Source organism: Salmo salar, chromosome 01 (assembly GCF_965601325.2).
Source record: "Salmo salar chromosome 01, fSalSal1, whole genome shotgun sequence".
NCBI lineage: Eukaryota > Metazoa > Chordata > Actinopteri > Salmoniformes > Salmonidae > Salmo > Salmo salar.
Window position 1 is genome coordinate 92529477 of NC_138291.1, and position 15205 is coordinate 92544681.

Here is a 15205-nt window from a genome sequence, read left to right on the forward strand (position 1 = left end):
CACCTCATCAGGAGCATGCCCAGGCGTTGTAGGGAGGTCATACAGGCACGTGGAGGCCACACACACTACTGAGCCTCATTTTGACTTGTTTTAAGGACATTACATCAAAGTTGGATCAGCCTGTAGTGTGGTTTTCCACTTTAATTTTGAGTGTGACTCCAAATCCAGACCTCCATGGGTTGATAAATTGCATTTCCATTGATTATTTTTGTGTGATTTTGTTGTCAGCACATTCAACTATGTAAAGAAAAAAGTATTTAATAAGATTATTTTATTCATTCAGATCTAGGATGTGTTATTTTAGTGTTCCCTTTATTTTTTTGAGTATATATATATATATATATATATATATATATATATATATATATATATATATATATATATATATATATATATATATATATATATATATATATATATATATAACAAAAATCCACTTTCCGCCAAAACCTTCACTTAATTACCGTAGGTCTAATGCATTGATGAATAATTCTAATTTCATATTCCAAAATAATATTTAGTACAAGTCAACATTATTTTTTACAAAGTAAAAACATCTACATCATGTCTGAAATGTTACAATATTCAACATTATTTAGTCAATGGTGTTAATAATATTATCACTGAAATAAAAGGACCTGTAAGAATCTACAATACTATAAATCAAGTTTTTCACATTATCAGTATGTTATTATTCTTCCCACCTTTTTTCTAGAGATAAGTTAAAAAACATCACCTCAAGACATATGATAGAAGTCCTCTCTCTCTCCTTCTCTATTCCACCATCCCCTCTCTCTCCCTCCCCCCCCCCTCTTCTCTCTCGGGGCGTGGCACAGCTATAGCCCACTGATAAGACAGTCTGTCTGTGCCCGTCTCTGCACTCTTCCACCCTACACTGGGTTCTAGCCAATCTGCATCAAGCAGCAGAATACGACTCGGACCTCACTATCCAGTCAGTGTTATAAATCACTAAATGATACTTAACAGGTTATAAAAGTACAATTGAATGGTTAAGCGCTCAGAGCACTTCTCAATAGCTCTATATGAATGCAATTCAATATTAAAGTCCCTTTTTAACCAGGTTAAACATTGGTTAATATTAGACTAGAGGAAGGCTACAAATTCATAGCCCAGACCTGCTTCCCTTCTGATAGTTAGGGAATGGATTTAAATTGTATTCATACTGACCTTTAGGGCCAGGTATAAGACAATGTACAGAGACGGGTCTACTATCTAGCCACACTCTACTTCTGAATGGCACATGAGAGTAACCAATCAACACTCGCATCTACATTTCTCCCATTTGATTGGCTCGTTGGGGACATGGGGTGGGGGGGTTCTCTTAACACTGATATACTTCCTTCTTGCGTGAATGGCTCCAGTTGATTGGTTCCAGGGAAGTGGTGGGTCAGTTGGTCTGTTTGCTGACGGGAGGAAACTCGTTCTCGTCATCCAGACAGACGGGTCCCTCGGCAAACTCATGTTCAGGGATCACATCCCCTTTCTCAGCCCCTCCATCCTCTGAGTAGCCTGGGAAGAGAGATTACAGGGCACGTCACCAGACTAAGGGCTGTATTCACTCTATAAAGCTGAAAATGTACAGATTCCACAATACACATTTAAAGGTAATTTCCAATTGAGCCGACATATGCAGCATTTACCGTGATGCAGTTTCCGCTAAAGCAGGAACATTTCCTTTAAATTTCAATCACGCTGTAAAGCTGAACTTCTGTGATACGGATTGAAAAAAGTCCTTAACCTCTTGACGGTCGCCTAGGATAGGGGGCGCCACAGCGCATTTTGAAAAATGTTAAACGGCCTACTACTCAAACTCAGAAGCTAGGATATGCATATAATTAATACTTGTGGATAGAAAACACCCTAAAGTTTCTAAAACTGTTTGAATGGTGTCTGTGAGTATAACAGAACTCATATGGCAGTCAAAACCCCGAGACAGATCGAAACAGGAAGTGGAATTCTGAATTGCGGACTCAACTTCATCACGTTGCCTATTAATCACACCGTGAGCTATGGTTCATTGAGCACGTCCTATTGCTTCCACTAGATGTCCCCAGTCTTTACAAAGTGATTTGAGTCTCCTACTGTGAAAACTGACAGAATGACACACTGTGGAACGTGGTCACACGGAGAGGGCCATCACCATTATGACGCCGGCGCCCCTAGCTACCCTCCCCTTTCGAAACGTTTTGAAACACAATGCAATCGTCCCCCTCGAATCTTATTGGAGCTCTGGTTGAAAAAGGCCCTAAAGATTTATGTTATACAACGTTTGACATGTTTGAACGAACCTAAATAAGAAAAAAATGCATTTTGTTGAAAGAGTAGCCCCGCGCACGTCGGATCTTTTGGTGCAGCCTTCAGAACGCGCTAACAACAACAAGCTAATGGAACATAAAGGATGAACTTTTTCGAACGAAAATACATTTGTTGTGGACCTGGGATTCCTGGAAGTGCTTTCTGATGAAGACAACCAAAGGTAAGGGATTATTGACAATAGTATACAAGACTAGATTTGATATGCGATTGTTCCAAGATGGCGCTGACCTGTAACGGTAGCCTATTGTTCTGAGTATCGCATCCCATTTTATCGCAAAGTGTGATTACCCAGTAAAGTTATTTTTAAATCTGGCATTACAGGTGCTTTCAAGAGATATTCATCTATAAATCTTAGAATGACAATATTACATTTTAAAAATGTTTTCGAATAGTAATTTAGTAAATTGTAGCGCTGTTTCATCGGATGCATTTGAGGGAAAATAGTTAGTCAACGTTACGCACCGATGTAAAATGCTGTTTTTATATTTAAATATGAACTTTATCGAACAAAAGAATGCATGTATTGTGTAACATGATGTCCTAGGTGTGTCATCTGATGAAGATTGTCAAAGGTTAGTGCTGCATTTAGCTGTTTTTTGGTTATTTGTGATGCATGTGGTTGGTCGGAAAATGGCTATGTGGCTACTTTTAGGATATACTCCTCTAACATAATCTAATGTTTTGCTTTTGCTGTAAAGCCTTTTTGAAATCGGACAGGGTTCGATTTAGGGGAGGTGTATCTATAAAACGATATAATTTGAAAAAAAACTGAAAAAAAATAATTATTAAATGTTGTTATGCTAATGGAGATAGGATTTTTCACTGGATGTCCGTCCCGTAGGCCGCACAGGGGTTAATCACACAAGGTAAGACATACTACATTCATGAAGCAAACCACACACATTACCTGTGAGAGTGGTAGAAGAGGGTGGGGTCGAGGGGACAGACACAGTGGCAGCGTATGATGGGCTGGTTGACGGTGGGAGGGACCTTCCATCCTCTGGCTCCTCCTCTTCCTGTTGTGCTTCCTGTGGCGCCTCATCTCCTTCAAATAGCCTGGAGAAAACACAAAGAGAGCCTGAGTTCACGCACATATACAAACATGCTTAAGCACACATATATGCTCACCAGGGTTGGAGTCAATTCCATTTCAATTCCAGTCAAGTCAGAAAGTAAATCAAATTCCACATTTTCTTCATTGAAAAGCATTGAAATTAATTGGAATTGGAATGTAATTTTGCTTCCTGAATGGACTGGAAATGAAATGGAATTGACCCCAACTCTGAGGCTCACACACAGAACCCAGTCCCCCACCTGTGATTCCTGACCAGATCCCAATTCCTCACCTGTGTTTCCTGACCGGAACCCAGTCCCTCACCTGTGTTTCCTGACCGGAACCCAGTCCCTCACCTGTGTTTCCTGACCGGAACCCAGTCCCTCACCTGTGTTTCCTGACCGGAATCCAGTCCCTCACCTGTGTTTCCTGACCGGAATCCAGTCCCTCACCTGTGTTTCCTGACCGGAATCCAGTCCCTCACCTGTGTTTCCTGACCAGAACACACTCTCCTCCGTCCTGTGGGTCAATGTTATAGATGTAGAGATGTCCATCTGATGACGCCACCAGCAGACGAGGTAGCTTCTGAACCCTGAAAATATAGCAAGTAATAGGACTGTAAAATAAAGTGACACACCTACCGCCCTGCATCCCCCCGCAAACACACACACACAAACTTACGTGGACAAGGCGCATACGTTCTTGAGTCCGAACATGTTGAGTCGTACGGTGGCAAAGGCCCGGTCTTGGTGCATCATGTCAGAGACCTGGGAGGGAAGGTAGGTGCTGGCTGCTGTGAACATCTTCCCCACGTAGGCACCCCACGTAGGAGACTCGCCATCTCGACTAGAGACAGGCAGAGGAGACAGGCAGGAGTAAATCGCACTGCTCTTCCTGACTGACTACAGAGACAAAACTAACATAAAGCATTGAACACACCTGACAACTAGCCACTGAGAACCAGAAAGGGACATGTCGTAAGACGATCAACACAACCAAATCTGGAGAGTAAACAGTGAGTACCTGGGGCTGTGCTGTTCCAGTTTGAAGATATGGACCGTCTCTGTGTTGCTGGAGGCACAGAGGAACTGTGCATCTGAACTAAAGGACAACGAGCTGATACTCACATACCTGAGACACAGACACACATGGTAAGAGTCATCATCCCCCAAGATACCAAACCTACCACTACAATACCTTGGAATCGTTCTGTAGTCTGTCTACACATGTAGTACCTGTTGTGTCTGTCATATCTGTATTCTGTCTACACATGTAGTGTTTAGTGTCTGTTCTGTATTATCAGTAATATCTGTAGTGTATGTAGTGTCTGTAATATCTGCAGTGTCTGCAGTGACTGCAATATCTGTAGTCGGTCTACACATAAACTCAGCAACAAAATAAACGTCCCTTTTTCAGGACCCTGTCTTTCAAAGATAATTAGTAAAAATCCAAATAACTTCACAGATCTTCATGGTAAAGGGTTTAAACACTGTTTCCCATGCTTGTTCAATGAACCATAAACAATTAATGAACATGCACCTGTGGAACGGTCGTTAAGACACTAACAGCTTACAGACGGTAGACAATTAAGGTCACAGTTATGAAAACATAGGACACTAAAGAGGCCTTTCTACTGACTCTGAAAAACACCAAAAGAAAGATGCCCAGGGTCCCTGCTCATCTGCGTGAACATGCCTTAGGCATGCTGCAAGGAGGCATGAGGACTGCAGATGTGGCCAGGGCAATAAATTGCAATGTCCGTAGTGTGAGACGCCTAAGACGGTGCTACAGGGAGACAGGACGGACAGCTGATCGTCCTCGCAGTGGCAGACCATGTGTAACAACACCTGCACAGGATTGGTACATCCGAACATCACACCTGCGGGACAGGTACAGGATGTCAACAACAACTGCCCGAGTTACACCAGGAACGCACAATCCCTCCATCAATAATAGGCTGAGAGAGGCTGGACTAAGGGCTTGTAGGCCTGTTGTAAGGCAGGTCCTCACCGGACATCACCGGCAACAACGTCGCCTATGGGCACAAACCCATCCTCATCGGACTGAGATTGCAGGCAATCTCAACACTGTGCATTACAGGGAAGACATCCTCCTCCCTCATGTGGTACCCTTCCTGCAGACTCATCCTGACATGACCCTCCAGCATGACAATGCCACCAGTGATACTGCTTGTTCTGTGCGTGATTTCCTGCAAGACAGGAATGTCAGTGTTCTGCCTGGATCTCAATCCCATTGAGCACGTCTGGGACCTGTTGGATCAGAGGGTAAGGGCTAGGGCCATTCCCCTCAGAAATGTCCAGGAACTTCCAGGTGCCTTGGTGGAAGAGTGGGGTAACATCTCTCAGCAAGAACTGGCAAATCTGGTGCAGTCCATGAGGAGATGCACTGCAGTACTTAATGCAGCTGGTGGCCACACCAGATACTGACTGTTACTTTTGACCCCCCCTTTGTTCAGGGACACATTATTACATTTCTGTTAGTCACATGTCTGTGGAACTTGTTCAGTTTATGGCTCAGTTGTTGAATCTTGTTATGTTCATACAAATATTTACACGTTACGTTTGCTGAAAATAAACGCAGTTGACAGTGAGGACGTTTCTTTTTTTGCTGAGTTTAGTATCAGTAGTGTCTGTAGTATCTGTAGTCTGTCTACACATGTAGTATCAGTAGTGTGTGTAGTATCAGTAGTGTGTGTAGTATTTGTAGTGTCTGTAGTCTGTCTACACATGTAGTATATGTAATGTCCAAACACACCAAGAAAGTTGTGAAGAGGGCACGACAACGTCTTTTCCCCCTCAGAAGGGGACACTAAAGATAGAACAGACACTACAGACACTACATATATTACAGACACTACAGACACTACATGTGTAGACAGACTACAGATACCACAGACACTACAGTCCCCACTTGCTTCAAGATGTCCTCTATTGTTCATGTATGCAAGAAAGCAAAGTTAACTGAACAAAATGACTATCGCCCCATAGCACCCTCTTCTGTCATCATTAAGTGCTTTGAGAGGCTAGTTAAGGATAAATTCACCTCTACCTTACCTGACACCCTAGACTCACTTCAATTTGCTTACCGCCCCAATAGATCCACAGAGGATGCAATCGCCATCGCACTGCACACTGCCCTGGACAAGAGGAATACCTACGTCAGAATGCTGTTCATTAACTACAGCTCAGCCTTCAACACCTTAGTACCCTCCAAGCTCATCATTAAGCTCGGGGCCCTGGGTCTGAACCCCGCCCTGTGCAACTGGGTCCTGGACTTCCTGACGGGCTGCCCCCAGGTGGTGAAGATGGGAAACATCACCTCCACTTCGCTGATCCTCAACACTGGGGCCACACAAGGGTGTTTGCTCAGCCCCCTCCTGTACTCCCTGTTCACCCATGACGAGACAGCCTACAGGGAGGAGGTCCCTGGTGGAGTGTTTCCAGGAAAATAACCTCAACGTTAACAAAATGAAGGAGCTGATCGTGGACTTCAGGAAACAGCAGAGGGAGCACATCCATATCCCCATCGACGGGACCGCAGTGGAGAAGGTGGTAAGCTTCAAGTTCCTCGGTGTTCACATCACTGACCATCTAAAATGGTCCACCCACACAGACAGTGTGGTTAAGAAGGCTGAAGAAATTTGGCTTGGCTCCTAAGACCCTCAAATGTTTACAGATGCACAATTGAGAGCATCCTGTCGGGCTGTATCACCGCCTGGTACGGCAACTGCACCACCCGCAACCGCAAGCCTCTCCAGAGGGTGGTGCGGTCTGCCCAACGCATCACTGGGGTCTCACTGCCTGCCCTCCAGGACACCTATAGCATCCGATGTCACAGGAAGGCCAAAAATATCATCAAGGACATCAACCACCCGAGCCACTACCTGTTCACCCCGCTATCATCCAGAAGACGAGGTCAGTGCAGGTGCATCAAAGCTGTGACCGAGAGACTGAAAAACATATTCTATCTCAAGGCCATCAGACCGTTAAACAGCCTTCACTAGCCGGCTACCATTCGGTACTCAACCTAGCACCTTAGAAGCTGCTGCCCTATATATAGTGCATTCGGAAAGTATCCAGAACCCTTGACTTTTTAAACATTTTGTTACGTTACAGCCTTATTCTATGCTGAGCACTTGTTGGCTGCTTTTCCTTCACTCTGCGGTCCAACTCATCCCAAACCATCTCAATTGGGTTGAGGTTGGGTGATTGTGGAGGCCAGGTCATCTGATGCAGCACTCCATCACTCTCCTTCTTGGTCAAATAGCCCTTACACAGCCTGGAGTTGTATTGGGTCATTGTCCTGTTGAAAAACAAATGATGGTCCCACTAAGCGCAAACCAGATGGGATGGCGTATCGCTGCAGAATGCTGTGGTAGCCATGCTGGTTAACTGTGCCTTGAATTCTAAATAAATCACAAACACTGTCACCAGCAAAGCACCCCCACACCATCACACCTCCATGCTTCACGGTGGGAAGCACACATGCGGAAATCATCCGTTCACCTACTCTGCGTCTCACAAAGACACGGCGGTTGGAACCAAAAATTGCAAATTTGGAATCATCAGACCAAATTACAGATTTCTACTGGTCTAATGTCCATTGCTCGTGTTTCTTGGCCCAAGCAAGTCTCTTCTTCTTACTGGTGTCCTTTAGTAGTGCTTTCTTTGCAGCAATTCGACCATGAAGGCCTGATTTACGCAGTCTCCTCAAAACAGTTGATGTTGAGATGTGTCTTACTTGAAATCTGTGATGCATTTATTTGGGATGCAATTTCTGAGGCTGGTAACTTATCCCCTCCCTGTTTTTACACTGCTGCTACTCGCTGTTTAATATCTATGCATAGTCACTTTACCCCTACCTACATGTACAAATGACCTCGACTACCCGCACACACTGACTCGGTATCGGTACCCCCTGTATATAGCCTCGGTATTGTTATTTTATATGTTTGTTTTTTTGTAAATATTTTCTTAACCAACAATGCCGTTTTAAGAAAATAGAGTTAAGGGCTTATAAAGTAAGCGTTTCATGGTAAGGTCTACACCTGTTCGGCGCATGTGACAAATAACTGTTGATTTGATTTGATCTGTAGTGTCTAGTATCTGTAGTGTCTGTCAACACAGGTAGTACAGTGGGGGGGAAAGTATTTGATCCCCTGCTGATTTTCTACGTTTGCCCACTGACAAAGAAATGATCAGTCTATAATTTTAATGGTAGGTTTTTTTGAACAGTAAGAGACAGAATAACAACAAAAATATCCAGAAAAACGCATGTAAAAAATGTTATAAATTGATTTGCATTTTAATGAGGGAAATAAGTATTTGACCCCTTCTCAATCAGAAAGATTTCTGGCTCCCAGGTGTCTTTTATACAGGTAACGAGCTGAGATTAGGAGCACACTCTTAAAGTGAGTGCTCCTAACCACAGCTTGTTACCTGTATAGAAGACACCTGTCCACAGAAGCAATCAATCAATCAGATTCCAAACTCTCCACCATGGCCAAGATCAAAGAGCTCTCCAAGGATGTCAGGGACAAGATTGTTGACCTACACAAGGCTGGAATGGGCTACAAGACCATCGCCAAGCAGCTTGGTGAGAAGGTGACAACATTTGGTGTGATTATTCGCAAATGGAAGAAACACATAAGAACTGTCAATATCCCTCGGCCTGGGGCTCCATGCAAGATCTCACCTCGTGGAGTTGCAATGATCATGAGAACGGTGAGGAATCAGCCCAGAACTACACGGGAGGATCTTGTCAATGATCTCAAGGCATCTGGGACCATAGTCACCAAGAAAACAATTGGTAACACACTACGCCGTGAAGGACTGAAATCCTGCAGCACCCGCAAGGTCCCCCTGCTCAAAAATACATATACATGCCCGTCTGAAGTTTGCCAGTGAACATCTGAATGATTCAGAGGACAACTAGTGAAAGTGTTGTGGTCAGATGAGACCAAAATGGAGCTCTTTGGCATCAACTCAACTCACCGTGTTTGGAGGAGGAAGAATGCTGCCTATGACCCCAAGAACAACATCCCCACCGTCAAACATAGAGGTGGAAACATTATGCTTTGGGGGTGGTTTTCTGCTAAGGGGACAGGACAACTTCACCGCATCAAAGGGACGATGTACCGTCTAATCTTGGGTGAGAACCTCCTTCCCTCAGCCAGAGCATTGAAAATGGGTCGTGGATGGGTATTCCAGCATGACAATGACCCAAAACACACGGCCAAGGCAACAAAGGAGTGGCTCAAGAAGAAGCACATTAAGGTCCTGGAGTGGCCTAGCCAGTCTCCAGACCTTAATCCCATAGAAAATCTGTGGAGGGAGCTGAAGGTTCGAGTTGCCAAATGTCAGGCTCGAAACCTTAATGACTTGGAGAAGATCTGCAAAGAGGAGTGGGACAAAATCCCTCCTGAGATGTGTGCAAACCTGGTGGCCAACTACAAGAAACGTCTGACCTCTGATTGCCAACAAGGGTTTTGCCACCAAGTACTAAGTCATGTTTTGCAGAGGGGTCAAATACTTATTTCCCTCATTAAAATGCAAATCATTTTATAACATTTTTGACATGCGTTTTTCTGGATTTTTTTGTTGTTATTCTGTCTCTCACTGTTCAAATAAACCTACCATTAAAATTATAGACTGGTCATTTCTTTGTAAGTGGGCAAACGTACAAAATCAGCAGGGGATCAAATACTTTCCCCCCCCCCCCCACTGTATCTGTCGTATCTGTAGTCTGTCTACACATGTAGTACCTATAGTCTGTCTACACATGTAGTACCTATAGTCTGTCTACACATGTAGTATCTATAGTCTGTCTACACATGTAGTATCTATAGTCTGTCTACACATGTAGTATCTATAGTCTGTCTACACATGTAGTATCTATAGTCTGTCTACACATGTAGTATCTATAGTCTGTCTACACATGTAGTATCTATAGTCTGGTATAAACTGACCTCTTCATCCCTCTACGGAACTCAAACAGCCTCTGTCCCTCTGGGATGGTGAACACTCTGATCACTGTACCCTGGATCGGAGGAGGAGGAGATGATCAGATAGAACCGTAGACAGAGATGTACACTGAGTGCACAAAACATTAGGAACACCTGCTCTTTCCATGACAGACTGACCAGGTGAATCCAGGGGAAAACTATGATCCCTTATTGATGACACTTGTTAAATCCACTTCAACCAGTGTAGATGAAGGGGAGGAGACAGTTTAAAGAAGGATTTTTAAGCCTTGAGACAATTGAGAAATGGATTGTGTATGTGTGTCATTCAGAGGGTGAATGGGCAAAACAACAACAGGTGTAAGTGTTCTTAATGTTTTGTACACTGTATGTATGTATGTATGTATGTATGTATGTATGTATGTATGTATGTATGTATGTATGTATGTTATAGTGAGAGGTACAGTTGAAAGACAGGCAGAGACAACCAGAAAGGGAGAGAAAGGAACAGTCAGACTCACCCTCTCGGAGGCACTGGCCAGTTTGGTTCCTGAAGTGTTGAATGTGAGGGCAGCCAGGGGACTGTCATGGGCTGGGATCATCGTCACCTTGCTCTGAGGAAAACACAGGTCACACATTAGTGACATCATCAACCTGTGACCACTTCAACAGCCGTGACATGCAATGACTGTACTTCATGTACCCAAAGGTATTAAGGCAGCTCAACTACCTCTCCAACTACTCTACTAGCTAACCCACAAGCTGCCATTGTGGTCAACATGAATACCCCCTGTGTTGTGCTGTGCAGACAGCGGTTTGAATAGCAGTGGTGGCAGAAGTCATTTGAATATCAGGTCTTACCAGGTTGTTGGCGTCATAGACCATGATCTCTCCGATGGTCTGACTGCCAGGGTACGCCAGGTAGGAGTTACCATGGTTCACAGAGAGGGCACAGAGACCTGACGGGTTGGAGGGTTTGTCTGTGTTTAGAAACTGAGCATAGTTGAGGGTATGATGAATGATGTGTGTGTGTGTGTGTGTGTGTATTCAGTACCTGAGGGGTTATGGGGCGTGTTGAGCAGCGTCTTCAGCAGCTTCATGTCTTTGATGTTGTGGATGTAGACGGACTCCTCCAGACACACCACCAGCCTCTACAGGGGACAGAGAGGGAAACGCTGCAGCAGAGCTGGAAGATGGGATAGGTTTGCAATGGGAACTGATCTCAGGATTGGTGAGAGAGATTGGATTGGAATGGGGCCTCAATCTGACCTAAGTATACAGTCTTAGAAAAAAGGGTTCTAAAAGGGTTCTTCGGCTGTCCTATGGGGAATCCTTTAACATTTTAGATAGCACCTTTTTTTAAGCGTGTAGCGGTGAGGAATGGGTTTGGAAGAGGTCCATTACCTGTCTGTTGAGCCGGACTGAGAGGATGTTGTTAGAGTAGCTATAGTTGCAGATCTCTGTTCCCCTTTTGAAGTGGTAGACGTTCATACGTCGGGGCATGGAGAGACTGACCACCACCACCAGACTGCTGGAGAACAACCGCTCCACAATGTACACGTCTGGACACTCCGCTGGGAGAGGGAGGGAAGGGATGGGGAAGGGGAGGGAGAGGGAGGGAGGGGAAGGAGAGGGAGGGGAAGGTGAGGGAGGGAAGAGGAAGAGGAAGGAGAGGGAGGGGAGAGGGAGGGAGGGGAAGGGGAGAGGGAGGGAAGTTGGAAGGGGGGAGGGAAGGGTTAAATCACATACAAGTGCTAATATAAATCACACTGCACATAGAATACACACACACATACCACACACATGCACACACACTTTCCATCATTCATTCCATCATTCATTCAATACTCAAACTAAAACATTCATAGAATCACACACTTTCCTCTCTCTGTGATACGAAACACTGATAAAATACTTGCAGAATGCATTACTGGGAACAGGCTTATGGTGTAACACACTGCTCTCTACCATTGTTTACATATGTGGGAGAGGGAGGGCTATGTCAGCTTAGAACAACTTGTTCTCTGGTTACAAGACTACTGTTCAACCATGCTAGTTGACCTGACCACAGCTTATTGGGTGTTTGTTTTGTCCCGGTGCTAGGATACCAGCTTTGTGTTTAACTGTAGCTACCAGTACACACAGGCTATAAGGACACTCACTCACCTCCTTCGTGGATGCAGTCCATCTTGTCCACTGAGGTGACAGAGAAGAGTCTGTAGCCTGACTTAGTGCCCACTGATAGAGACCTGAAACACACAGAGCCCCAACTGTTGTTACACATCCAAGATGGCGTCCACTATGTGTGTAGTCTATAATTCACTATAAAGGTGTAGAGTTGTAAACCACCATAATGGTTTCATCATAATCCCCTCTCAAGGTTTGCTTGAAGGTTACAGTTTGTTAATATGATATAACCAAATAGGCTGGATGTTCACTTGTTGTGCCATAATCTAAATAATCTACCTTTTTTTAAATTTCACCTTTATTTAACCAGGTAGGCTAGTTGAGAACAAGTTCTCATTTACAACTGCGACCTGGCCAAGATAAAGCAAAGCAGTGTGACACAAACAACAACACAGAGCTACACATGCTATACCGCTTAAACTAAATGAACTAACAATGGAAAAACCATACAATAAAATCAAATGAGTTCAGTGCCAAACAATCCGGGCAGTTGTAAAAACCTCTCGAGCATTTATCTTTTTGTTATCTGTGAGTCCAATATCAAAACCACACAAATGTAATTAATGGAAATGAAATGCATCTTTGATTGGAGAAAATAAATGGGAGCTCAAACGCTGTAAACTGAACCTCAAGTCTCTCTCCCTATCCTTGTTCTCTAACCGGGACACCTCTATCAGCTACTACCTTTACTCAGTGCATTCGTAAATTATGCTACGCTTATGAGCGGAAAGGCTGATTGGACAGAGGATGGACAGAGGCAGAGGATGTTTTCTAAGGAAAGCCTTTGTACACACTCCGCTTACCAGGAAATGTAGGGGATACATGAAATGCCTCACTACCCACTGAGCTATATATAGCAATCAGGGGAAATGAAGGATACACAGTGTGCTGTATGGTCAACACAGCAAGAGTTGACTCAGGTCATGTGATCACCCTAAGCACTTCAAACAACACTGATAATCAAGCAAACTATGGGCATATACAGAGATACTGTGTAGAGAAAAAGAGGGACAGGCATCTGTCAACAGGTGGAATAGGATGGACTAGGAAGGTATAGGATCATATTCATTCTAGAGTAGACACTGATCTAATATCAGTTTAACATTTCCCCCTTATGGTTTAGGTTACGCTATGTGGAGGGTGAGCTGATCCTAGATCTCTGCCTGAGGGCAACCACTACCCAGAGTGGAACAGGTGCGTGGTTCAGTGGGATATAGGCCTATCCCAGGCAACATATAGCCTAACTGCTGCTTGTCTTATCATGTCTGAGGATGATTGAAAATGGGAGGGATCTAACATTAACATGTGTGTTTGACCACCTGGCTGTTACTACACCTGTAACCGCCCTGTAGATCAACAGTGTCTGGCTGCTCCTCTATCACTCACACTCAACTTCCAACATTCATAATGTTACCGAGCATGGGATCCCATACCCAAAGACCCATTGTCATAATGCAATTCATCCAACCGCCCCATGCATGCAGTGGTGATAGCCTTAGTGCTTCAAGAAATCATGACAGTTCCACAACTCATTGCATGTGTCATCATCCGAGACAAAAACCTAATTTGCACAATAGTCTGCTGTGCTGACCAGTATCTCTACTGTAGGTCAAATCTTGCCTGGATACTTTTCTCTGGCCATCTATCTATAAGCCTTCGTAGTGTGGTGGCCTACTTCACAAGGTACTAACCTATATTTTAGGAACTGTGTTGATGAGACACCATGGGACAATTGTATTAACATTGATAAACTACAGACAGACCATATTACAGCTAGACGGACGCATACAGATTTACTGCCTAGATTATGCAAGAAGAATCTTCTAACAGTGTGACACGTTGAATACGCTAGAACTGGCCCGAGTTGGCAGACAGGGCGCTTGCTTACGTGGTGTCCTGGTTGAACGAGGCGCTGATCAAGCCTTGAGGCCCTCCCGGACCGTCGGATGTCTCCCGTTCCTCCATCTCGTCCACAGTGATTATCCTGTCCTGCTCCACTTCCCTAGTTCAGTGGCCTGTGTTCGGATCGATCACTCCGAAACCCAGCTCCTCTACACACGTATGCGCTTGAGATTAGTTATTACAATGTAATACATGCTATACAAATTGGAAATTGATGGCTTGTATCCTGAAACTAAAATTATTTGTTGCTTCTACTTTAGAACACGGCGCTTGTATTCCGTTTTAACCCTAACTTCTAGAGTTAGCAGGAGGCAGACAAAAACAAAAACAGCTGAGGGCTGGATGCGTCACTTTTGTGCCCTTTTCTATTGGCTGGTTGGAACTTGGAGACTACCTCTGCACCACTTAGATTGTCCAACCTTTTGAAAACATGTATCTGATTGGGTGGATTCGATTATGCTGCCGCGCGGCACTGGGTGAAGGCCTGTTACGTCATCGGTCGAAAGCGGGGAGGGAGGAGCGGGAGCGCCCTTCTCAAATCGAACAGTATGTGCTGCTCGGTCATTTTGTCTACAAGGCAGCATGGTGCATCGTTCAGAAACATACATTGTTGAAAATATATGTTGTATGTTTTAATTATTTTCTATCTCGTTTTCATTGGTAAAGCTAATCACTTTTGCATGTGAAAACACATAATCCTACTCATGACGCCTCACGCACATCGGTTGTGTCAACTGTATGTG

General features: G+C 44.3%; 1 protein-coding gene across 2 annotated transcripts; it reads right to left on the reverse strand.

Annotated features, from left to right (window-relative positions):
- Window positions 1-385: 385 nt before the first annotated feature.
- On the reverse strand, window positions 386-14805 carry LOC106610342 (WD repeat domain phosphoinositide-interacting protein 1). 2 transcript variants are annotated; one of them, XM_014209659.3, is made up of 13 exons: window positions 14449-14805; window positions 12540-12622; window positions 11778-11947; window positions 11428-11524; window positions 11235-11332; window positions 10895-10987; window positions 10380-10450; window positions 6498-6548; window positions 4415-4522; window positions 4073-4237; window positions 3876-3983; window positions 3245-3393; window positions 386-1530 (listed from the first exon to the last, which is right to left on the reverse strand). In XM_014209659.3, exons 1-13 carry the CDS (start codon window positions 14523-14525, stop codon window positions 1409-1411), a joined length of 1392 nt encoding a protein of 463 aa, XP_014065134.2. In that variant the 5' UTR covers window positions 14526-14805; the 3' UTR covers window positions 386-1408. The 2 variants fall into 2 exon arrangements, with proteins under 2 accessions (XP_014065134.2, XP_014065142.2); XM_014209667.3 differs by lacking the exon at window positions 6498-6548.
- Between the last annotated feature and the right edge of the window lie 400 nt (window positions 14806-15205).

Excerpts from the sequence above, each read along its gene's own strand:
- LOC106610342 (XM_014209659.3), bottom strand. The coding sequence starts at position 14,525 with ATGGAGGAACGGGAGACATCCGACGGTCCGGGAGGGCCTCAAGGCTTG. Across the intron at positions 11,525-11,777 it reads CAGTCCGGCTCAACAGACAG|AGGCTGGTGGTGTGTCTGGA; the intron begins GTAATGGACCTC and ends TGTCCCCTGTAG. Across the intron at positions 11,333-11,427 it reads CACGCCCCATAACCCCTCAG|GTCTCTGTGCCCTCTCTGTG; the intron begins GTACTGAATACA and ends CCAACCCGTCAG.